Genomic DNA, 26,964 nt, shown 5'->3' with positions numbered 1-26,964 from the left:
GAACTGGCTCACTAAGAGATTGTTCTTTCTCCATTGTATATCCTTGGCTACTTTGTCATATGTTAATTGACCATATATTTATGTGTGTGATTATTTTGGATCTCTCTATTCTGTTCCATTGATCTATGTATGTGACTGTTTTCATGCCCAAACCATACTGTTCTGAATACTACAGCTTTGTAATATAGTTTGAAATCAGGAAGCATGATGCATCCAGCTTTGTTCTTTTTTCTGAGGATTGCATTGGCTGCTTTGTGTCTTTTCTGGTTCCATGCAAATTTTAGAATTGTTTGTTCTATTCCTGTAAAAAATACCATAATAAGTATTGCATTGAATCTGCATATTGCATTGGAGAGTATGGACATTTTAACAATATTAACAGTTCCAATCCATGAGCATGGGATATCTTTTCACTTATTTGTGTCTTCTCCAATTTCTTTCATAAATGTCTTGTAGTTTTCAATATACAGGTCTCTGTCTCTGTGTCTCTGTCTCTTTTCCTATCCCTATTGCCATCTATCTATCTATCTATCTATCTATCTATCTATCTATCTATCTATCTATCTATCTATCTATCTTTGTATATATGTGTGTGTATATATATATATATATATGAATATGTTCATATATATATAAATATATATAATTATATATTATATATGTATAGTATATATGTATGAATTTTATTTATAGATGCATAATTGCAACCATGAGAAAAGATGAGATTGCCAAACTTAACAGGATAAGAACTTACAGCTAAAACAGTAAAGATCCTAAAAAGAACTGAGTAGAAGTGACTATAGGGCTGAAAGTCCAGTTGAGGAGACAAACAGAAAATTTGAAGAGTATATTTTTAATGATATTAAAAAATAGTCATTATCTTTTTGATGAATATTGTCTTTTAAAATGTCTGTTGTATATCTGTTGTAAAGTTGAAGTTCACTCTACATATTATGCTGTTCTACTCAAATGTCTCCCTTGCCAATACTTAATTATTAAAATTAAATTTGGAGGCTTATAAAGCTCTTTTCAGTTAAAAAAAAATAGCTCTATTTGTTAAACTTCTATATAAAAGATTCTTCCCAGGGATTACAATTGTTACGTTGCTGTATTAATTTATTAATTAAACAAAATTGTATGTGCCTGTTACTGCCTGCCTGGGGAGATACTGGGGTTATAAGATGTTGTATCGACATAGCTTAAAGTCCAGCAGACTATATTTATATGAACATTTATTCTATAATAACTTAAATAAATACATGTTTAAATACACAATGATTCAACACTTCTGTATCATTTCCAAAAGGCTCAAGCATATTATCAAAGATGATCCTTATAATTTTCAAAACACTTAAACACATTATCACTGTTGATGCTCATTTAAAAGATGTTGAATTTTAAACGATGATGCGTGACCTAGGTTTGCTGTACACCCTAACCCTAACCCTAACCCTAACCCTAACCCTAACCTACTATAGGTCACCCTCTGCAGTATTGACATCTGACTTAGGTGACTTCCTATTTAGTGATGGCTCTGTCATTGTGAAATGTTTGCAGTATCCCTGGCCTGTACCCACTAGGTACCAGTTAGCAGCCTTCTCTCTCTGTTGTTACAACCCAAAATGTCTCCAGACATTTTCAAATGTCCCCCGGGGAGGCAAAATCACCCCTCGTTGAGAACCACTGCTATCGGTGGGTGATTTTCCTAATATGCCACCTAACTTTGGTGAAGTGACATTCAAAGAATGATATTTCATGTAAGTTCATATTAAGCTGGAATTATGCCATGCTCACAGAATGGAAATGCTTTCACTGGAGTTTGGTTACTTGTCTTTAAATAGCTAGAGAAAGTGAATTGAAGCATACCGCAAAACAGATGGCATAAACGCCAACGCAAAGCTTTTGGAAGGAGAAAGAACTGTTTTGAATCCCAGCTCTCTGTAATTGACGGAAAGGAATAGCAGTCTCCATGAATCCACAGAATGATCAATTCCTGCTCCCTCAGGCTTTTCCCAGATGCCAGGTCAGCCTCTAGAATCAAGGAATTTTAACACTATATTTCTATCATTATCTGATAGGCTCTCGGAGCAGCCCATGAATCCCATTGTTGCAATGGTTTCTTGCAGAAAAAATTCAAATCATTTCTTTTATTTTCTTCTTTCTCAATTATACAAACAAAGCACATGGATGCTACTGCTAGATATGTAATAAACTGATGGTCCCAAACTTTTGGCCCCCACTGATGAATGAGAACTGAAGAAATGGAGATGTATGAATGTGGTTATTTCTTTGAATACGTTGAATGTATGAGGGAGCTGGTATGTGCATCGTGGTACGTAAGCACACAGATGTAAGTAGTGAACTATTGAACCTTTTTTTAAGTAAAGAGATTCAATGAATTTTTTTAAAAATTCACCAAAATCCATAATGCCGAAGAGAGTTATTAAATTTAGTAAAAAGGTTACCAAGACATTTCATTAACACTTACATTTATTATAACTGACCAGAAAAAAAAATTCTGCGCGTTTGCTCTTCTCTATTTTTCATAGAAATATCAATAACTGTCACTTCTCTAAGAATAGTCTTAGTGTACTGATGTGTGTATATAATGAAAACATTTAATAGAAGACAATTTATAGGGGCTACTTTGAATCGCTAGAAATAGTGATACTTCCTTAAGTATAATCTTACAGCAGATTAATTTTTTAGACTCTTTATTGAAGTATAATATAGATAAAGAAAAGTACACATAAGAGTATAGCTTGATAAAGTTTCATAACTATACACTCCCATGTATCCACAGATTAGAATTTGAACACGGAGATCTGAGTACTTTTAAAGACCAATGGTGGACACACATTTCACATGGGTTATCTTTGTATTACTATAGTTAGTAAATAGAAATGTATGGTGTACGTAGTGTACGCATGGTAAATACACCATAAAAAATGAGGTACTATAAGAATACGAATAAGTAGGTAAGATTATCACTCTGGAAAGAACTGCTGTGAATTTGGAAGACACAGTAAAAGGAAACTTAAGTCAACAATTTAAAACATGCTATACTTACATGCCCAACCTCACCTTCCCCAGTGGGAGCAAAGACTCAAGAAATTACAAGATTAATCTCTCTGATTAAAATGGTTGTCTTGAGACATTTTTGATCATTTTGTGCCATGAGTAGTTTTGAAAACCTACCTTATGTATTTATGTCCACATGCTACATGCATTTTCTGTAGTTGGAGTCATTAAACTTCTTTATCAGAATGATAGCATTAGAAAATAAGTATTTTAGGAACAGTAGCCTGTATGCTGAGTAGAGTACACACGATGAGATGGATGGGGATGAGGAAGGAGGAAGTGAAAACCTTCTGAGGCTGTTGCAATAGCCCACACAGGAAGTGATTTCATCTTGAATTAGGAAAATGGTGGGAATGAATAGGTAGGGATAAAATGAATAGGTAAGAATATGGATATATTCTTAACAATTATATCATGTCCAATCTACTTTTATTAATTTAACAAAGCCATGCTGATTCACATATATGATTCATATATATATATACATATTTCCTTCCCCTAGAAGAATAATTATACCAAGGTAAATTTAGGGAAATCAGAAAGAAAGCTTTTTGGTTTGCTGTGGGTAACTGAGTTTCACTTTATGTATAAAACCCAGAAATTCATCTTTAAGCCAACTAGTTCTGTAGGCTCACCTGGGTCATTTTATTAACCTCACAGTAATGAGATTGAATTTTTTGGTCCCCACTTACATTACTGCAGAAAAGTTTTACTTGATGTGACAGAAAAGCATTCTAGGGGGAAAAGGATTAATCAAAACTGGGAATACAAAATTAAATTTTGCAGTGGAGTAATCACCGTAATAATAAAAAATTGGAGTTGTGTTTCTAAATAGTGATGGTAATTTTAAACACATGAGATTCCAAAGGGAAAAAAAAGAAAATCAGCAAGTTAAAGAATGAACATTTATGAGATGGGTGAGGAAGAGTTAAAAAAGGGAGTTGCCACACAGGTAAAGGAAGAACCAGGATGATATCATTTTAAATCAAAACAGTTATTGTATTTGGTGAGTCAAAGGCAGATTTCACTTAAAGCTCATGAAACTTAAAGTTCATGGCATATCAGTTGTGTGAGCCCCTTCTCCGCCCCAGGTGGGGCCTTGGCAATGTGTTTCTAGTAATTCATTCCTCTTCAAGAGGCCTCTCAAAATTGTGTAAGCTTCAGCTCTATGGAAAATAAATCAGCTAGCGTATAGTTTTACTGTGTAGTTCTTTCTGCTTGGTATTAACTTTTACTCATTTTCAGATATAGTAGTAATACTGTAAAAATTATTTTGAGATGCTCTTGACACTTAAGCAAAACAATTTTTTACCCCTAGCATTTTGGTACAAATAAATATCGAATTTATTTAAATGTTTGTATTGATGGCTTCCTTAAGCTTTTCAGAAGTCCATATATCTAACCTAAGTTGTTTGTTCTTTTTCTTTTCCTTTTCTCTCCTCTCCTCTCTTCTCCTCCATTATTTTATTTTGTTTTTTTATTTCATTTTATTTCATTTCATTTCATTTCGTTTTATAACCATACAAGGGAGAACAGTGGGAAGAACATGATATCTTCTATCATAATACATGTTTATCATTGAAAAATTAAATTGTCCTAATTATGTGAGTGTAACAGTGCTTGCCTGAACAGACATCCCATTAAATACCATAACCCAATATCACAGTGAAATTACTCGCTGAAGATTTTTTGTTTTCTTTTGTTTTTTAATTGAAGATTTATAAATAGGGTTTTTACTTTTAGGGGCCTGGAACTGAAAAGTTATTGTTTGGTTTCCTGTGTCAAATAAAATGACTTGTAAACATTTGGAGGATGGTTCAACAAATATGGACAAACCTCAAAGGCAATGGATTTATTAATATATATCACTTTTTCTTTATATTTAAAACCCAAATACTAGTCACAAAAATATACTCACATAGTTTTTTTAAAAAGTTGGTGGTGCCTTAACAAACTAAAATAGGGAATTAAAAAGTATATATATATATTTGAAAGACTGCAAAAGGCCCTGAATTCTCAGGAAGTGTCCTTTGTCTCAAAATACAGTTAATGTTACACAGCCAATGAGCACCTTTCTTTTTATTGCATATCAAAATTGAATAGTAATGCACATGACACGTATGTAATGTACACAATGTACATTAATGCAATGTGTTCATATCTACAGTGCGTCCTCATGCTCTGCTGGTATGCGTGGTTGTGAATTTGCTCACCTACTCAAGTTTACTTCTAACCCCAAAATCAATACTCAGGTGATTTGCAGTCGTTCATGGACCTGCCGGGTGGTGAAAAGTTCTAGTTGCTCAATGAGAGAGTTCCCACTGAGGTCAAACAGGGCAACACTCTGTCTTCTTGTTTCCCCTTGTAGACACGTGTCCTTTCACAACATATTTAGAGCCATGTTTTCCTCATTTTTGTGCTTTTTGTTAGTGATTTTGCTGTTTAAATCAACCCCCAACTGCAGTACTGAAGTACTGTCCAGTATTCTTAAGTGCAAGAAGGCAGAAAATATTCATGTTACATCAGCTTCCCAAGGTATGCGTTGTGCTGTTGGCTGTGGGTTCGACGTTAATGAATCAACAATGTGTATATTAAACAAGGGGTCTTTAAACAGGTTATGAATTCATTGGTTGATGAAAATGTTGGGCCCAGGGGCTCACAGGCACCTAACTATGTATTTCCCCTGAGGACAAATGGTTCAGTATTTGCTAATTCAGTGTTTGCAGCAACTTCCCACTGAAATACCTAAGAAAAAATAATAATGTAAATTAAGACAGGCATTGAGGAATCAGAGAGTATGAGGGTTTATATCTCTTTTTATCTACCTACAAACCAGTAAGTTTGCTGTTTCAAGGTCTAAATATATATAAGACACATTATCTTTCTCAGTCCAGCTTTGTGCATTCAGTGGAAAGACAGTGGTTCAATTATCCATCTCTTTAGAAAAATATAAATTATTATTATTACTATTATTATTAGATTGTAAGTTTCATGAGGGCAGGGTTTTCTCTACTTGTTCTTGTAGAAATACTTTGCTACTAGGAAAGTGTTTGACACACAAAGTGTACTTACGTGCTCAATATAAATGCTATATTCTGTCAAACTTAAGTATTCACGTGTGTGTTTTATTCACCCATTCAATAAGTATTTGTGGAGTGTTGACCATGAGGCAAGCAATATTCTAGGCCCTAGAGAGATAATAATGAATAGAGAGTATAAGGTCTTTGACTTCGTAACTTACAGCTTAAAGCAGTGGTCTCCAGACTTGGCTTCACACTGGAATCACATAAAGAGTTTTAAAATTAAATGTATTGGGGTAACATTGGTTAATAAAATTATATAGGTTTCAAGTATAGAATTCTGTAATACATCATCTGTATATCGCATTGTGTGTTCACACCCAGAGTCAGTTCTCCTTCTATCACAGGGTCTATATTTGACCCTGTTTACCCACTTCTACCACCCCCCTCCCCGTTTACCCTCTGGTAACTACTAGACTGTTATCTATGTCTATAAGTTTTCGTTTCTGTGTCTTGTTTGTTTGTTGCTTTAAGGTTTTTAAGACAATGATACCTGACTCTCACCCCCAGACATTCTAATTTATTTGGTATCTGATGCAACTTGGGCCCCGGGGTCTTTAAAAGTCCCCCAGATAATTCTAATGTGCAGCTGAATTTGTGGATTGCTGGCCTAATGAGTAAGTTAGACATTAAGCAATTCCAAAATACTGGAGAGGGATGATAGCTTGTGTTACTTTAGTTTTGAAATTTAACACATTGCCAAAAGCCACAACCTTATCTATGATGTTTAGTTCAAATTAAATTAACATTTGTTTGCTGTTAATATCATTCTCATTTTGTCTTATATTTTCCAAAAGAAGCACTTTATTGTGGTATATTTGAAAAACTAATCAACATTGCTTTTTCAAATAAAAATTTACCTAAGAGGAGGTGAAATATTTAACATTTCAATTGAGGTCATCATATACCTAACTTTATTAAATGGAAATGCAAATATTATTTAGTTTTGACTAAACCAAATATCACATTTATATGTATTCTCCCTCTGTATATAAGAAAGTTTTAAAGAGGGATGTTGAACAGTTCTTGAGTGTATGACTGTATATTACTATTACTACATCTTTGAAATGAAGAAATAGTAACTTTTATGAATATATGTATGTATGAGTGTGTGTGTATTTGGCTCCTAGATGCTAAAGTTTAAACCGTCACTATAATACATTTGTTCAAAATGTTCGAATCTAACTATGGACTCAGCAGAGTAAAACTGCCCCTATTTTTATTAAAAAATTATCCCTCTTCAGAACCTATTTGAAATAGCTACTGGCCCAACCTGATAATTTCCTTCCCGTCATTTTGCATAATGCAGCAACTTTGGTATCAGAATGCCACCGCAATCTGAAATATTCTAACCTTGCTGAGTGTGCAGTGGCAACAATGATAATAGCCATTGTAAAAGGAAATGCAGAAATGGTGACTGTCAAATCCTAACATGTTTCCTATATCCAGCTTTTTTTTTTTCTTTTCCCTACCAGTATATCTATATTCCTGTTAATAATTTAGTGCTAATCGGCTCCTTATCTTCTGAAAAGGAGAGTCTGTTTGAAATCACAAGGCAACTGACCTTGGGGGTGAATTTAATAAATGCAGATTTCTCGTATCACCTCTAAGCTTTTCTTCAGAGTATTTTCTTGGTTATATTTAGGTCTCCGCTGTGCAGTCCACCTTTTGTCTATCCTGAGAGCCACTGATTGAATTATAGTACAGTTTCCACCCTTCTTTAGTTTTGAGTTTTACATTTATTTGTATATCTAGTTTTTGCAATAATCTGATGTCTTAGTGAGGAAATAAAAATATGAATAGTTGAGGTAAATCATAAATATTGTAAAGAATAGTAACATATTTCTGAACTAATTCAGCTCTTTCATAAGATGCTGTGTATCTCTCTCCAATTTATGTAGATTTTACTATAAAACAGCATTTTTTAGTAATGATATGAGTTGTTTACATCGATCAGATTAAAGATGGATCTAAAATAAGAATACAAAATTGTTTTCATGAACTATAGTCACGGAGGAAAAAAGATAGGAATGAACAATAAGCTATAGAATGATTATAGTCAATTAGGGAGAATTATAAAAATATGTAAACAAAATCTCTGGACATTCAGTTTAAATTTAAAAAATTTTCAGCAATTCTAGGATAGAAGTATGTTTCAAAAATAATAATGGACATCTTTTCGTATTTTGGAATCACTTTTGTTTAAATGACAGGATGAGTTATATGGTTTTGCTAGTCACTACATGACCAATCGGCTCGATCGAAGGAGGGGAAAAAAAAAAGACAAGGAAAAATTGTTTTTGTTTATCTAAAAATGATATATAACTTGGACTTTAAGAAAGGACCCGTGAAGCTCTTAGAAAATAGAATCCCATTATTACAGCCAATTTCAAACTTCCTTCTTTGCGTGTCAGTGATAGCAATATGCTTTGAAGGTTAAAATGCCTATATTTGTTTGTCTGAATTTTTTAATATGCTTATTTTCCCTCATCAAAAGTAGAATGGAGGAAAGACAAGATTTCTATTTCAAAAGAAGAATAATGGTTAGATTCAGGCAGTGGCAGCAAGGAAATAATGTTTTGTTTTGTTTTTTTAATTGAGGTGTTTTCGGGGTTTTTTTTTAAGAAATGAAAGGTGGTTTTGCTTTGAATTAATAAACCATGTTATTGCATAGAGTTCTCCACTTACTGGTTTCCTGTTTACACTGATAAATACACTAGGTAGATTTGGATTGTCATTTTTCTTCATCTAACTTCTAGTGTAACTTTGTGTGTAATCTTCATACTCGAAAAAGTGAAATATGGAAACCAGAGACACTACTAATTTGCTTTTGGGATTAGTACATATATTTTGGGTAATGAAAAGTAATCTCCAAGGGATAAGTTTACAGAACAAACTTTATTAACTATCACTTTAAAATAAAATGTTTTAATATTGATATTAACATTCTAAATTATTTTCATGAAAAATCTTTTATGAAAATAACCTTGATTTTTATTAGCCTGTTTTCTATTTTAAATCACGCTATGTAGGAATGATTAAATCAAATATAAAGTATAGAACAATTTAACAGACTTAATAGTCTTGCAGATAAGATAGAAATGTTTCTGCTATTATCTAGAATAGTCAGTAGTGAATGAGTTGTTTTTTAAAAAACACTGTTGTTTTCATCTTTTGTTGTGTTGCTCTAAAGGAATTTAAATATCATATTTCACTTACCAGTTTAGAGAACCATTGCTCTGAGAGAAACATTTTTTCAGGAACGTTAGCTGTGCTATTTAAAATCAACCTTTTATCTGTAAATAATACTGTCTTTCTGGGGTATTTGATGTGACGAGCACTAAGAAAGTCCATCTTAGCCTGCAAACCACAAGATCACACTAAGAACAGTAATATTTTGCTAAGCTTACAGAACAGATACTGCAAAGTGACCTCTATTACAAGAGATTTTCAGTAGAATTTATCATATACAGAGGGGTGCCAAAAAAAATACACACACATTTTAAGAAAGGAAAAGCTGTATTAAAATTATAATACTCAATATATACCGATAACAAAAGATGAATACAAGTCACGTTTGACTTCTGCAATTACAAGAGGTGCTCAAAGTGGTTACCATCAGTGTAATTTTAAAACAGTTTTGTCCTTTCTTAAAATATGTTTACATTTTTTGTTGGCACCCTCTGTATTTTTATATTTCTGGACATAGATTAAGTTTATGTATTTCACTTTAGGATATTTTTGCTACTTATTATTTTAAATGACTGTCTTAATAATTAGCATGGATATTTGATGTTTTTCCCAATTAAACCTTTAGAGGTAAACTTGAAAGTACTCATAAATTTATGTTGAATGTAGGGTGTAGTAATATTAGGTTGCATTTATTTAAGGATAATTGGTTCTATATCACCTAAAAAATTAATATAGTTTTTCTTGTAAGTACTTAATTTTCTGGTCTAATGTTGCCTTAATGAATTTACTCATAAGAAGTACCTGATGAAGTAATAATGAAAACCTCCTGAGTAGTATCCCTCTGTTCCTTTCCTTAAAATAACTAAATTTTAATGTGAAAAATATATTAAAAAGTACCTTCACTATTTCGTGTATCTAAGATTTATGCAATTAAATTGTATAATTTTATTTTGTTCAATTATTGTACCATGAACTTGTTTCCAAAAATCAAATTTACTTATGAAAATTCCACAATCACTATTGAATGGAAAACAGCAAAAATACTAGAGTGTCACACTTGCTTGTGTTATGATGCATAATGAAAAATTCAAAAGTAACCATGACTAAAATTGTTTCTCTGTGACATTTTCTTTTTGTCTTTCTTTCTTTCTTATCTTTCTCCTCCTCCTCCTCTTTAAGCAAATATGATAAAAATATCCCGAATTTAGCTTGATTAATTTTAAAGGTAGGGAGCAGTGTTTGGTCCTAAGGAGGAATATAAATTAATTTATGAATACAGTTATCTCATGTTAAAATCAATACATGAGAAGCTAACACTCTCCACTTAGCCATGTCCCCGGTTTAATTCAGGCTCTCAACTTCCTTTGTGGAACATACTAATTAGTTTCCAGGGTAGACTAACTTCCTTCAGTAGCAGTCACCATTTTTTTTTAGGAGTATTAATTGTTTTATTTTACATTTCTCAGATTACATTTCCCATGATGTAGTTTGGTTCTTCATAAATCTTTCTATTTCATTTTATTTTATTTATTTTGTATTTTATTTTAGTAAGAGCATTTTATATGAGATCTGCCCTTTTAACAAATTTTTAAGTGTCCAATACATTCTTGTTGACTGGTACTATGTCATACAGCAAGTCTCTAGAGAGCATAGTCATCTTGCTTAACTGAAATTTTCTACCCTTTGATTAGTAACTCCCCATTTCTCCCTCCCCCTGGAGCCTGGAAACCATTATTCCTCTGTGAATTCATGCGTTTGACTACTGTAGAGTTTTCGTGTTAGCAGACTTAATGCAGTTCTGACTGCCTGTGACTGGCTTAGTTTCCTTTGCATAATGTTTTTAAGGTTCATCCACACCCAGGTATGTTTCAGCAGTTCACTCCTTTTTAAGGCTGCATAGTATTCCATTGTATACCGCATTTTCTTGTTCATTCATCCATTGATGGACATTTATATTGTTTCCATCTTCGCGGTTGTGAATAGTGCTGCCATGTCCCCTGATCCTCTCACCAACTTTACATAGTTATCAAGGGTCACTTGTATTTGTTACCTCTCCTGTTCCTGTCATTTGTTGGTGTTCATTCATGTCATAATTGAGTTAAACATTGCATAATCCGATGAAATATGAGTGTTAAAAGATATTTTTTCCCCCCGATAAAAACCAAGGGAAATACTTTGGAAGTCGATAAAAGCAAGTTCATTAAAATATATAAAATATTTTGAAAAAAGTATACAATTCTAGTAGGCTTCTACATTCAGGTGGCTTTACAGAGAGCTTTTACTTTGTTCTCCATTAAAAACTTATGAGAAATCAAAGGCAGTGTATGGGATTTATTTTTAAAAATTAATAATCTCAAGCAGTGGATTCTTATTCAAAAAAGGTCTTTGTTATCCAATAAAACAGTAACAATTATACATATTTATGTCACATACACTATTAAGTATGAATATGCTATATTTGTTTCTCTATTTTATTTTATTTACTTAACCAGTTCAGTAAATTATCAATCCTAGAATTTAAGAAAAGAGGACTTCTACTCTACTTTGCAATTTCTTTGAGAAAAAAATATTAAAAAAAGCTAAAGAGAATCTTCCATTTACTAGGCTGAGGCTGACTGCCTTCCCTGTGTGCTTCCACAGCAAGTATCATTAGAAAGACAAACTGCCCACTTGAGGAGATTGGCCTGCTATTTGGATCTGCTATATCTTCTGGAAATTCTCAAGCTTTTACTCTATAAAATGAAGAAAATAATTGACAGTATCATGGATGGGAAACAGGTTTCATCTTGAAAGCCAGCTCTGATTAATTGCTGGTGGCAACATTTGGATGTGTGCTGAGACGAATCTAGCCCCTTCCACCTTCGAGTAGGATGCCCTAACCCCATAGAATGCCACCCCCATGCAAGGGATGGGAGTAGAACAATAAAACTGTGACACTGCTGTTCTCCTGAGCTAATAAATAGCCCCCCACTCCCCAATCCCTGGTTTTGCTTTCCACGGTTTCAGTTAGACATGGTCCAAAAATACTAAATAGAAAATTCCTGAAATAAAAAAGTTTATCTTTTAAATCATGCCATTTTGAGTAGCGTGATGAAATCTGCCTTTCTGCACTATCTCTGTGCCCAGCATCTCCCTTAGTCAGATTCTAATTAGCCTTCACTAAAGAAAAATCAGTCCCTAAAATTTATCCCCCAAGTACTATCGTCACAATTACGAGTGCTACAGAATGTGAGGGCAATGGTAGGGGTTCCAGGGGTCACTCATTGAGTGAGTCTGACTACTCACTTGACTCTGCTAATTTCTTCTCCATTCTTCACGTGGTTTTGAGTTTGTTTTAAGAGACCTGCCTGGCCAGATGAAAAATAAAATAATTTCTATAATACATTTTTATGGTTTTAAGAAATGGAATAAGAAATATTTCTTTGTACCAATCTTTAACAAATGTGGAAAATGAAATTGACATTATAATGTAAATGTGAGTGGAGTTCTTTCTTGGAAGATAAAATCAATAAGCATATTCTCAGAAGTAAAATATAACCATTGAGTATTATGTTCTCAATGCTCTTTGTTACATGTGCACGTAGAAGATACCATGTGCTGTATGGATGTTAGGTATTAGAAAGGTGATGATGGGATGGTGTAGATCCACACGTTAGGGATCATTTTATTTCAGGTTCATGCCTAGAATGTAAGAAAGCATCAGGAGTCAAAAGAAATGAAACTTTATTCATGTCACAATTATTTATTGAATGCCTACAGGAGACTATCAATTATACTTCTGCCCTTGGGAAGTTTGCACATATGCAAGGGACACAGGCTCATAAATTGATAGTTAAAGATAATATGTTAAAGACCTTATTAGGTTATGCCCAGGCTGTGACTGGAATATGTCATAAATCCCTGTCATTTCAAATTACAAATTTGTTTCATTCCAACATAAACAAAGTTAGCTTTATTATACAGGTGGAAAAAAAAAAAAAAAAAACACCTTGAAATTGTGAAGGGCTTATGTTAAGTGTTAAGTGTTACCTTACAGTCTTGACTTATCAAATTTATAACTGTAAAGTCCCATCTTTCAGAACATGTGGTGTGTGATTTCAGTGGCTTACATGGGCTAAATCAAGTAATAATTACAGTTTAAAACCTGAGAGATTCTCTTTTCTATTTTTAAGCCTCTAAATGACATCATTTATTGTCTCCTGGCAATTGATATAGGAAATCACGTTAGTCCACTAAGCATTTCAGATAAGGTGTTACCACGAAGCATTCCAATATTATCATAAGGAATTGCTTTCGCATGCCATAAAAGCATAAGAAGCAGCAGAATATGGCCTGCTGAAGGCGTTCCAGTTTTGTAGCTCCTCCCACTGCAGCACATAAGTCACTCAGTTACAGTTAACTTTGGGTTATCACTCACAGCTTGAAAGCCCAACAGCCATCACACACGCTGGGCCTGTGCTGGCACTTGTATGTGTGTTTCTCAATCAATGATGAGGGTATCGGAACCGGTCCTGGACATGGATATGGCAAATTACAGTGAAGTTTTGGACCCAACGTATACAACTTTGGAGTTTGAAACTATGCAGATTCTATATAATTCAAATGGTGAGTTCTCATCTGCTTGTAAATATATATATAAATTAAGTTTATTGGGAGAAGAAAAACTGAGCTTTCTAGGTGGTAGCCCCGTGTTTCATTGCTGGAAAATTCAGGGCTTGCTTTTTAAGGCCACAAATCTGAGCTTTTGTACTTTGTCACAAAATTTGAATTAATCATGCTCTACCTATTTTATGTTAGAGATAGAAAAAGCCTCGTTACGTCTAATAAAGTAACCTCAGAATTCTGTCATGGGCCAGTTAGGTAAAAAGAATAGTTTCAGCACTTATTTTATTTACTCTAAATCATGGTAATAAGTGATATCGGCAGAATGACTATAAAGTATGTTTTCTATGCAGTATTTAAAATGACGTATGGAACGAAGTTTTCATAGAACACTGGAGAGTTTTACTGGTTGCCTCCTCCTTTCAATTATTTTGACTTTCAATTACTGCTGATGAGAAACTGCATTAAAAATTACGATCAAGTTTTTCCACTGAACACAAATATGAAAGGAAATAAAAGGTTTATATTATAACCCCACTTGACAAGCTAATGTTTAGCCTCACAAAGCTCTTGGTATTTATCTACTGTAACATTTTAACTTTGAATAAGACATGAATTGTTTAGGGTTCATGTCTTTATATAACACGGTTTACTATTGACTTTAAATTTCTTCTTTAGGTGAAAATATCGCCCAAGATTAGTTGTAGTTGAGAGAACTCCTAAAATCTACTAATTATGTATACATTGGAGGATTGTGTGTGTGTGTGTGTGTGTGTGTGTGTGTGTGTGTGTGTGTGTTTAATTCAGGCTTGAAAATGTATCTTGTACACAGAATATCTTAATGTTCTACTCTGCTATATTATTAATGGGATGATTTGTTTTTAATTGTCAGAAGATGAATTCTGAAATTGACCACAAAGACAGTTAAAAATCAACCAATAGTGCAAATTATAGCAAGTCACTCTTGATTCTTTATATTTAGGTTTGATTAGAGATATTTCATAGAATATTTGTCTCAATAGAATCATGATTATCTTAGAGACTGTAGATTATTCAATAGTAGGGACAGGCTTATCATAAATATTCACTAAAGCAGCTGACTTTCCAAAGTGATGTTTAACTTGTTTTCTTGTAATAATGTTGTTAATAATATATAAGCATGACGTTAACTTAAAGCAAGAATTCAATTTTTTCCCTATTTCCTTGTAATCTCCCAGAATGCAGTCAATACTTAGCACTTGTAACTACTGTATTTCTAATATCTATTTTGTTTATGTACCAAAAGAGAAATCCCCAGCTTTAAATTTTATGTCACATGGTTAACCTTAAACATATTCTCATTAAGTTTTATTTTACCTTATGAAATTATACATGATAATATTTGTCTACTCAGAAGTATTAGTAAGTAAAATACATGTGCTGTCACAGAAAGTAATTGAGACATGGCAACCTTTAATTTTAGTTTTTGTTATATTGAAGATAAAATAATGAATTGTTACTATGTTTATATTAGACAATTTGTGATCAATTAAAATTTTAAAATACATTACCTTATATATTCAATGTCTTTTGAGTACATACAGATTTTTAAAGACATAATCAATTGCATTAACTCATTTAAGAATATTGAAGTTAAAATATTTTTGTGGATTCTTTTAAGCCTCTTCCTTCAAAACTATGTATTAGATGCCCACTTTATGCCAGGCATAGTTCTAAGAGCGAGAAGGCAGAGAGGGATGAATGAGACAAATAAATTCTCTGATGTCATGAAGTTTGCATTCATGGACATAGAGGGATAAATGAGCAGACCGATACAGAATATAATTTTAGACAATGAAGCAGTTATTTAAAAAAAATGTAAGCAGGGTTCTAGGTTCTATTTGTAGGGCAGATGGAAGTGACTCTTTTAGAAGTGTGTTCAGAGAACGTCTCACAGAAAATGTGAGATTTGAACAGAAGCTAGAGAGCCAGCTGGAAGAAATTCCGGAAGAATTTCTTGAGATTCTGAGATGGGAACAAATTTTAAGGGCGGGTGGGGAACAAGATTGCTGGAGAATAATGAACAGGGTGAAAAACGGAGCCAGGTAATGGGATCAGAGAGGTGAGAGGGGGCATTTATCATGCACAGCTTCAGTGGCCAAGGTAAGACGGATCTGCACCTACGGGTTGGATGCAGAAGGCTGATAGATGTGACTTTCTTATACTAGGAGCACTTTGGGGGCTTTGGGATAATAAACTATAGGAGATCGAGGGTAAAAGGAGAGAGATTAGGTATGAGGCTACTGGAATGATCCAATGGAAAGATGGGCAGTTAGACAAAGGTGGTCACAGTGAAAGGGTGAAAAGTTACGGATTCGATATGTATTTAAAATATGTTCACTGTTGAGTTGCTTATGAGCGATGGGATGTATTTAGTGAATGTTTGCAGGTTACTGGCCCTCAGAAGTAGATGGTACCACTGACTGATGTAAGGAAGACTGAAGGAAAAACGTTCTAGGGGAAAAATCAGAGTTCTGTTTTTGTGCATGAATTTGCAATTCCTATGAAACTTCAAAGCGAAGTCGTTAGATATGTGTTTGGGCATTTCAGATTGATACCCGTGGGAGCCATCAGAGCTACAGATAAAATTGGGGGATTTTCATCCTACAGTTACTATTTACTGCTGTGGGACTGGATGAGCTTCTCTTGGGAAAGAGTATAGTTGGAGGATGGAGCCCTACAGTGTCCCAAAGTTTAATCATCAGAAATAGGAGAGGGGGGATTGGAATGGAGACTGGCAGAAGCAGCTGGGGTTTAAAAGGAGAGCAGTGGCATGGAGCCTCCAAGAAGTCAAGGAATGGACTATCTCAAGCCTATGAATATTGAATAGGGCGATTTCAACTAGAAAGATTCAGTAGTAACTCAAACTCTATTCTTCCTTCTTCTTCTTTTTTTTTTTTTCCCTTAACTTTAGGAGATAGTGCTGCCCCAGAGACAACAAGTATGAATACCACAGACAACGGTCTCAACTGTCTGTGTGCTATCTGTGGGGACAGAGCGACGGGAAAACACTACGGAGCCTCCAGCTGTGATGGCTGCAAGGGCTTCTTCCGGCGCAGTATCCGCAAGAGTCACGTCTATTCCTGCAGGTACCTGAAACGCTCCTCTTGGGAAAGTTCTCTTGAGAGGTGTTTCAAACTGGCGTGCCAGAAGTCAGAGAATGAAATTCAGAGCCTCTGTGTTTCTGTAACTCTAAGCACACAATCTGCGAGCTACAGTAAGAGTGAGGATGTGTGGGTGTGTATGCAGGGTGCATTCACACAGGTGGTTCTTCTTTCTTTTTTTTTTTTTTATGAGACATTCAGACTTATAAAATGTATATAAAAAAATCCACATTCTTACCACCCCAACTTAGACCAATATAGTTGGAGCCTACTGGACACCTCCCTTGTCTCTTTCTTTCTCCCCTCTTTCCTAGAGGCAACTACTATCTGAAATTCACAGTCTTTTCCTTGTGTTTCTTTATTGTTTTACCGCGTGTTCATATACCAATAGACATATTTAAATCTGTATTTAAATGGCTTCACAATGTATATATTTTTCTGCATATTGATTTTTTTTTTTTAGCATCATTACATCCTGAGCCTTTTCAAACAAAAGTGTTGATGATTTTGGTAGCTTGTTCCTGTTAATGAATGAAAGTAAATTTTCATTCCTGAAATTTTATATGTATTTGCGTGCCACAATTCTTTTGCCTTTGAATTTAATGTTTTATGTAATACTTATTTAACTTATTTCTAGTAGGATGTTCTTTTGTATTTTTTAAAATTATCTAGTCAACACTATAGCACAATTTAGGGTTAGATATTTCCACACTGAGTGTTCAGAATGAAAGTTCTCAAATGCAGATTATATCTATGCTCAATACGGGCTATTACTAATGACTGATTATAAGAGAAAAATATCTGTGTTTTTTCTATCAATGTTATGTTGTTTTAGGAAAAAGTTGGATATTTGGAAAGAAGTTAATTCTTTCACAATATGATGTCATTTGATTTCTAGGAGTATGAAAAAGTTAATATATAACTCCTCAAATATATAACTAGTGTTCTCTAATAATTTTTACTGGGCAGCTTAGTAGGTCAAAAAAATGTAAATCATTCATTTTGAAACCTATTTGGCAAATTCAAAATAATATTTAGATGGGTCTTGCATTTATACAGAGGGTGCCCAAAAAATGTATGCACATTTTAAGAAAAGAAAAATCTGTATTAAAATTATGCTGATGGTAACCACTTTGAGCACCTCTTGTAATTGCAGAAGTCAAATATGATTTGTAGTCATCTTTTGTTATTGGTATATATTATTACAATTTTAATACAGTTTTTTTCCTTTCTGAAAATGTGTATACATTTTTGTTGTCACCCTCTGTATATGTCAAAACTCTAAAGGTAAAAAGTGGACCAAGTAGATTTCCAAAATTATCAACTAAAATATATACAAAGTAATATGTAAACAACCCTTGACCCATGTGTTCTGTAAAAAGTGAAATACATATATATGAAAAATGCTGATCCGAACAACTAAATCCAAAAAAAGGTTTAAGAATCATAGCATATCAGCACAAAGCGTTGTGAAATCAAGATTCCCCACTTCCTGTCTGGGAAAAGAGGGAAAAGAGTGTTCCCATAGCAACTTTTGGAAGTTTAAAGAATATTCCAACAGCGTGTACAGTTGAACTCGAACCTTCCCAGCATGAGTACTGCTGCCACCTTTGCCTTCTTTACATATTTTGCTATTAAGCAAATGTTATGATGTTCCATTTGGAAAATAGTTGCTATAGTGATGCAAGTTCAGGGGCATTAAGGTTTCTTAAGATCAAGTGTTCCTGGTCTCACAGTTATCCATTTCTTTAGATTTACCAATGCCATGTCCATGCTAATTGTTCCATCACACTGAAGTTGGGCTTTCCCTCCCAAAGCACTTGAAATTACTGTCTCACTACTTCTGACATTATGTCATTTATTATGGCTATTTGTAAACCCATATGTGTACTCTATTAAATGGTAGTTTCCTTGAATGGAGGAGGTAGGTTATATTCCTCTGTTTAACCCCTGCTCCTGGATCTTAGACCCGTAGTTGCTTAATAATATGTTTATTCCAGTTTTGCATTAATTTAATGTTAACAGGGTGTGCCCTCCTGTTGTTTTTATTGATTTGGTCCCCTCTCCTGAGTCACCTCAGCCATGCATTCCCGAATGAACAATGCTTTTTTCCTCATCCTGAAAGTATATCTCTCTTCTAGCTCAGTTCATTTATCACAGGTTATATCTTCATTCAATTTTACATGGCCACCCGTATTTTTTGAAGAAATATCTTCTTTTAGAGATCACAAAATATTTTCTTTTATTCTCATCATTAATAATCAACTACAAGTAAACAGGGATACATCAATACATATAGGTAATTTTAGACCAGAGTTGTGAAGAAATGTTATTGCTTACTATATGATTAACATTTGCCCCAAAGTCTTTGAAGTACATTAACATAACAACCTTTTACGGTAGGTCCTCCCTATGGTACAATTGTAAATTAACTGGGGGTGTTAAAAAGCATTCTTGAGTTCTATGGAGAGTGAATGGTGGACCTAGGAATCAAGCTCAGATCTAATTCCAGAGACTGTACTCTTTTTCTTTACGTGTACAATTCAGTTTTTTAGTATGTCCACAGTATTGTGCAACCATAACTATGATCAATTTAGAATATTTTCACCACCCTATCAAGAAACCTGTTATCCTTTAGCAGGTATCCTCCCTACCAGTGTGAGGCAACATTTTGTTTCTATAGATCTGCCTCTTCTGGAGATTTGATATAAATTAAATTATACAATATGCAGCCTTTTGTGTCTGACTTCTTTCACTTGGAATAGTGTTTTCAAGGTTCATCCATGTTGTAGCATGTATCAGTAGTCCAGTCTTGCTAATTGCCCCAAAATAATATCCATCATGTGGGTGTACCACTGTTTGTTTATTCATCAGCTAATAGACATTTGGGTTGTCCACACCTAATGCTGCTCTGGACATTTGTGTACAAGTATTTGTGTGAACTTATGTTTTCATTTATCTTGGGTACATACCTGGGAGCGGAATTGCTGGCTCAGATGGTAATGCTATGTTTAACTTTTTACAAAACTGCCCAACTTTTTTCCTAAGCAGCTGCAGCATTGTGTATTACAACCAGTAATGTGTGACAGTTCCAGTTTTTCTGCATCCTATCAATACTTGTTATTGTCTGGTTTTTTTGTGTTGTTTTTTTCTGATTATAGCCGTTTCAGTTGGTTTGAGGTGGTATCTAATTGATCAGAGACTGTACACTCAATGCTGTTCTCAGCTTCCTCTCACTATGTAGTTTGGCATTAAACTTTAATTGGATATGAGGGACATTTAAAATTAATCAAAGAATATTTAGAATGAGAAAAGCATGGAACTACAGAAACATGGAGTTCTGATACAGTTAAAATTTATGTGCCAAAGATTTTAAAACTAGGTTTGGCTTTCATGACTCATGAAAGAAATGACCCTGCTCACTGGCCAAAAGTGAGATATCATTCAGTTTTATTTCATTATAAAGACTGCATGAGAGGTGAGGCTGGTATTTCCACGTACAAGCTGATTGTAAGACTGGAATAGTCATAATTGTTCTTATACGTTCTTTCTATTGGGCCAAATTTGGCCATACTTATTTAAAGTCGATTTGTCTCTTTATTTGCTTTATTTCATAAATAACTTTCTGCAAACTAATACATCTTTTATTCTTTTTATGTTATAGGTTCAGTCGGCAATGTGTTGTTGACAAGGATAAAAGGAATCAATGTAGATATTGTCGATTAAGAAAGTGTTTTAGAGCAGGAATGAAAAAAGAAGGTAATAACATATAACACAATAGTGATACTTAACATTACTGATTAAAAATCTTATATACACATTCTCATTTGATCAAAACATTTTCACATGAGTTCTGATTTTCCTCAATTTTTCTCAATGAAGCATCTATGGTTTTTTGAGCTTAAAAATGTACTCAAAGACACTGACACCCAGCTCGTAAGCAGTGCAACCAGTCTTTATCTCATGATTGTTTGAATCTAGACACCATTCTTTCCACTACTATGTTATACCTGGCAACAAAATTGTTGTCTAAATGACATTCCAATATCCTGTTCAAACGATAAATGGCAGAATCTATTAACAGGTTGAAGTTGTGAATGTATTTTGAAACACATTTTTATTGTCAATAACAATTTACTATCTTTGTTTATTTGATAAACATTAACAGAACATTGACATTTCATGCTTTCATTTATTTATTTAACAAATATTCATTGAGCACTATGACTCTCCAAACACAGTTCTGGGTGCTCAGTTTTCAGTAGTTAATGTACTAGACTAATCCTCTTAGGGAGCTTATATTCTGTTAAGGGACAGAGACATAGACTAGCTACTTGACTTTCATTTTCAACATAATAAGTAATCTGATTATGTTACCCTACATTCTGAATATGCTTAACTTAGAAACAAATGTGCTGAACACGTTTACATGCTTGACACTACAAGAATAGCCACGACGAGACTTACACTTATCACTTTTGCCACATGCTTATGTCTGTCATATACAAAGAGATACTTTTCAGAACTGTTTCACAAGCTATGCAAAAATTAAGTTAAATCACTACACTACAGAAATGTAAGATGTTTCAAACCTTTCTTGGACACAGCTAGTTTTTTTCTTTGTCACTCAGTATTTTTAACAGACAAAAATTCCATTAGTTTCATTCAGGTTGCTAGCCTCAAAAAAGAAGGCAAATGAAAGTTCACAAAATTAGAGGAGAAGCACCTTTCCTATTTTAAAATCACTTATTTGCAATGACATATTGGGTAGTTTATGGGATTAATTGCGTAATTTGTTAATCACCTTCATCCATTTCTAATTGAGCTTCAGCTTTACTCCTACAAAAATACAAGCACATCACCACCCTATATTTCCTTTAAGAGTTTTACAGTTTGGGAAATAAAAAATTGTTTTCAAAAATAGTGAAAATATATCTTCTACTATTCATACAATAGTACATTAGTTTTTCTAAATAGAGTAGGAAGTAATTTTTGGGTTTAAGAGTAGTGATGTATTTCTTATTTACAATAATAGCATAATGTCACGGTTAGTTTAAGATGGAAACGTATATAAGCATAGCTTTATGTCAAAACCTATGACAGCAAGAAGGTTACAAATGTTCACAATATCTTTTATCATTTTTCTAAAGATTGATCATGTAAATTAAATTCATAAAAGCATGGCTTACATTTTAATTTTTTATCTCCACAAATATATTTCATCAGTTTAGGCTGAAAATCAATGACAATTTCTGTAAAAAAAAAAAAAAAAAGAGGAGTAGAGCAAGCTACCAGTAAATATAATTTTAAAATAAAATATTAATGATTCACTCCAACTTAAAGACTACACTCACTCTTAAAGTCAAAAAGTTCAGTATTTTCTCTTCCAAATTAATGAATTGATAGTTAATAATAACTTTGGGGCATATTGTCGATTTTGGCATAGAAATTAGTGAATTTTTTAAATAAAAGAATAAATGCATTAAAAAAAATCTGATAGTTTAATGATTTAGCTTTCCAGCAGAACAGAGTACGGCCTTAAGTTAATTAATTTAGGTGCCATAAGCCTTGTTTTCATTATTTTTGGGAAACAGATAATTTTATCTTCTAAGTTTTGAAATCCAACTTTAACATCTGATTTATATTATTCTTTGTGTGACAAACATAGGTTAATACCCCGCCCCTTCAGTCTTCCTTATATTTAATACTTAGTTTTTAATCAGGAATTTGGGGAGACACGGTATTCTTTCTTTTCTTTCTGAAACAAGTAGTTGTAGTTCCCTTAGAAGCCTTTTATATCATCTGTGAGATTTCTTCGCCTTTCCCAAATGCTGATAATCAAACATCAGGCTTCTCAGGAGACACTTCCTACCTACTGCAACTCTTGCTTTATTAATGTTGTACTTTCCCAAGACATTGTTTCATCAGATTGCAATGTTAAAATCTCCATAACTAAAATAAATTAACTTCCCATTTTTGCTAGTGTTTTAGAAGGAAAAGAAAATGGAAGTTCCAAGAATCTATGACTCACATCTTCTGACAGTGAATACACTCTTATCTTTGACCTGGTCAATCTCAGAAGCGATACTCTCCCTCTAGTTATCTTACGGATTTATTAACTTGAAGAGACTGGAAAACCATCTTATTAAAATACAGCATGGCTGAACTGGCTGACCCAACACTTTCTAACATGTATGCCATCACCAAGTCCCAAACGGCAAGATTTTATGAGCTCAAGCGACAAGCCTGGCTCTTTCTACTTTTAAAAGTGCTAGAGAATGATAAATGTCTTCAGTCATACTCCTCCTCCCGATCCTGGGTTTTTGAGACATATCCCTTCTCACTTTTTATACTCATTTTTTTTGGATCCAAAGTGTGTATCTTGATATCTATGGAAGGGAACCGACCAATTAAAACTGTGCCTTTTTATCCCCTAGCTGTGCAAAATGAGCGCGATAGAATAAGCACCAGAAGAAGCACATTTGACGGCAGCAACATACCTTCCATTAACACACTGGCTCAGGCGGAGCATCGGTCTCGCCAGGTACCTGCCACCCCCAGCCTCCTGCCTGCCTAAGAGAATCAAGTGTCTATTTAGGTGGAATGCTAACATAATCTAATATTTTCAAAGTAAAACTCTCGAATGTGTGTACGTGTAATTTGAGCTTCACTTTGAAAAATATTAGTTGGACTGTAGACTTAATTTTGACTTTTCTTGGACACATTCCTATTTATTAAATGGAAAAATGAAATGCATTTCAATCGAAGATTATAAAAAGAAGCCATTTGTTTACAAGGTTGGTTTAAAATATGCTTAAAGCATAGCACTGCTCTCTGGGGGCAGAATCTTGTTTTCTTGACTGAATCTGTAAAATCAGTTACCACAACTTCTGGGGAGTTTCATTGAAACCTATCATCAGAGCTTCCCTGAAAATGACGTCTGGACTCAAGAATTCACCTTGGCACCTGCTTTGGAAGCCGGTCTTTAAGGGAAGAGGCAGAATTGAAAAAAAAACAAACAGGGAAAATACTTTAAGTTTCTAGAATGAGAATATGAGTTCTAGAGTTTAAAAATGTAGATCATGTTGATGCATGAAAAAAATAAATCAGGAATAAAATAAAGAAACTCTTTAAAGACAGTTTATTTTAGCATTGCTCTTATTAGAAATGTTAATGATATGTTTCTATTATAAGGCAAATTATGAAATAGCTAACTATTAATCCGATCCTATAATGAGTGAGTACAACTTTCGCTTTTGATAACACAAGGGTCATATGATGAGGTTAACATCACCGTTATCATCATTGTTACCTGCAGATTACTTGATGGTCCTATAAAGCATTTAGAGCATGGCTTAAAGGGGAGCTGTGAGGAAGTACATGTTCACTACACAAGAAAGACACGTACACACGCATGTTCAAAAATTTCAGAAAAAAAGTTTGTAAGAACGTTTAGAAAGTGATTTCTTCGGCAGAAAGACATTTTAACACCATTTCTCTTTTTATATAGTTCAGAATTGTATATCATTTTTAAAAGCATCCTTAGATGTTAGGCTTTTCTATGTGGCTGAGTCAAAGGTTAGCATGTTCATTTTATTTTGAGGGGCTTCCATTTGCTGCATAACAGAAACCATTCCGGCTTCTTGTCTAAATCTTTTCTCCCTAGTTTGGTAAACTTCATCCACTGGAAACATTGTCAGCAAATTAAAGATGGGTTTGCATAATGAAAACGTCATTTTTTAATTAAAAATAAAATCACAGAGCATATTTCATGTAAATACTCCATTGTCTCTTGGTAGAGTCATTTTGAATTATGAAACACCCCAAAAGTTGGGTAACTTATTTTACAGATTTAGCCAGTAAAATAAGAAACTGCTCCCAGAGCATGTGCTATGCAGTGAATGTTTTCAATTTAATTAGAACTGATGAGTATTTTATTTCTCAATCTAAAAATATTTAGTGTATTTCAAGATATTGTGACGATGATAGTACCGCTTCAGTGGTGTTTCATAGAAAAAAAGAATATTGTTATGTCTTCTGTTGAATGATAAGTTAATAGAATGTTTTTCATGCCAGATCTCTGCCTCCAGCCCTGGTGCAAGCACTGACATAAATGTTAAGAAAATTGCGAGTATCGGTGATGTCTGTGAATCTATGAAACAGCAACTCTTAGTCTTGGTGGAATGGGCGAAATATATCCCTGCCTTCTGTGAGTTACCACTGGACGATCAGGTATAACTTAAAGAAGTGATGAATGCTTTCGAAAACATTTTTTCAACTTTGCCAAGTTTTTGTGTTCTTTTAATTATGTTTACAATAGATTCATTACATTTGGCAAAGGTTAAATGATCTTATGTGAGAAAAAGATTGGTTTTCTTGCCCATTCGCCTTCTTGTTCTATCAAGAGGCACAGGCGTTTAACTTCTATTTTAGGGGTCTTGAAAATTTATTGATTGGGTGAAGTTGAGCAAGGCGCTGTTCTTCCCTCTTGGAGTTTGAAAAGAGTAACTGAGGGTGAAAGGCAGATAAGTAACTGCCACTGTGAAATAAAGGATTGGCAGGGCAAATGTCTGGGAGGCAAATGGTACACTATTTTGTCTGGGTATTAACTGAAGGTGCTGTGTAAAATTCCTCACAAATGCCGGGCCACTTCTCAACAGAAACCACACAGGTTGTGTCGGTCTTTTGGGCACTTTGTGCAATTAGTGTATAAAATTTTGCGCCTCCTGTTGTCAATTTTATTCTAGCATTACTGTATGAAAATTATAGGTTTGGTAATAAAAGACTGTAGAATCATGCTTTGAGATCTATGGACAGAAAAAGAGAATTCATGAATAATGATCTTTTCCTAATAAATATATTTTCATACTTTGTCATATATACAGTAAGACATTTTAATTAATAGTTAAGAACTTTAATTTCTAATTAGTCTATGAAGGTTAGATCATTAGTTTTAGATTTATTTCAAACTCTTCCGTCTAAGTAGTATACAATATTTTGTAGATGCAAATATTTTGAAGTTTTCCAATTCCCCCCACATTGAATAAACCATGCTATCTATGTATTATACCCAGTGTCTATTGTTACCTCCTTTGACCAGTATTATCATGGATAGACACAAACAAACTGTCAAAGAGAAAGAAGGACAAAACATCAAAGAAGGACAAACTATTTACACAACCAGAAAAAAAAAAGTGATCATAAGAAGTTAGTTACATTTCTAGGAGAGTATTTCACTTGGTGAAAAAAAAAAAAATCTGTAAAATCTCAAATCATTCTTAAAATGTTCGGTAACTGCCTTCCTGGTATGAGTCATGGTTATTGACATATCATAAAGATAACTTGGCTCAGAAGGTTATTTCAGAGTGAATAATGCTAAATTGCTAAAACATACTTGTCTCACCCCAAGCCATATAAGTAAGGTTATGTTATTTATCAGTTTTATATTTTTATTGTCACTCCTCTTTAAAAGCTGCTGACTTATGAATGAAGACAATAATTTAAACATTGGAAACCTGAAATCCAGTGACCTGTCAAAAATAGTTTTTTATTTACTAACTCAGATTTTAATATTAACAATATAGCATTAACAGCCATGGATTGACAACTGTCTATTATGGGTAAGGCACTGGGAAATTAGCTTTCAGTTGTACTATATATTAGATTATTTTATTTAATGCTCTCAGGAACTCTGAGGCATAGGTTTTATAATCTCCACTTAATAATTTTTTAAAACTAAACTCTAGAGCAGTTAAATTCACTCAGTAAATCCATCAAACAAACATTTATTAGAACTGCTGTTCAGTTTTAGGAACTGTAAGTATTCAGCAGTAAAAATATAGATTACACCACTATTCTCATAAAGT

The 26,964-nt window shown here is 33.7% G+C and overlaps 1 protein-coding gene across 4 annotated transcripts in view; it reads left to right on the top strand.

Moving 5' to 3' along the window:
• Positions 1-26,964, top strand: part of HNF4G (hepatocyte nuclear factor 4 gamma) — a 94,968-nt gene that overhangs the window by 56,840 nt on the left and 11,164 nt on the right. For 3 of the 4 annotated variants that reach the window (XM_074318748.1, XM_074318745.1, XM_074318747.1), the window contains 4 exons: positions 16,909-17,083; positions 20,763-20,857; positions 23,536-23,642; positions 25,175-25,330. In XM_074318748.1, the coding sequence (XP_074174849.1) occupies positions 16,938-17,083; positions 20,763-20,857; positions 23,536-23,642; positions 25,175-25,330 (504 nt within the window). In that variant the 5' untranslated portion in view covers positions 16,909-16,937. Of the gene's footprint in view, positions 1-13,772; positions 13,959-16,908; positions 17,084-20,762; positions 20,858-23,535; positions 23,643-25,174; positions 25,331-26,964 lie in introns of all 4 variants that reach the window. The other variant, XM_074318746.1, reaches the window with a different exon arrangement.

This window comes from Rhinolophus sinicus, linkage group LG14, assembly GCF_036562045.2.
Source record: "Rhinolophus sinicus isolate RSC01 linkage group LG14, ASM3656204v1, whole genome shotgun sequence".
Taxonomy (NCBI): domain Eukaryota; kingdom Metazoa; phylum Chordata; class Mammalia; order Chiroptera; family Rhinolophidae; genus Rhinolophus; species Rhinolophus sinicus.
Note: the sequence above shows the minus strand (reverse complement) of the source record. Positions and strands in the feature narration are given on the sequence as shown.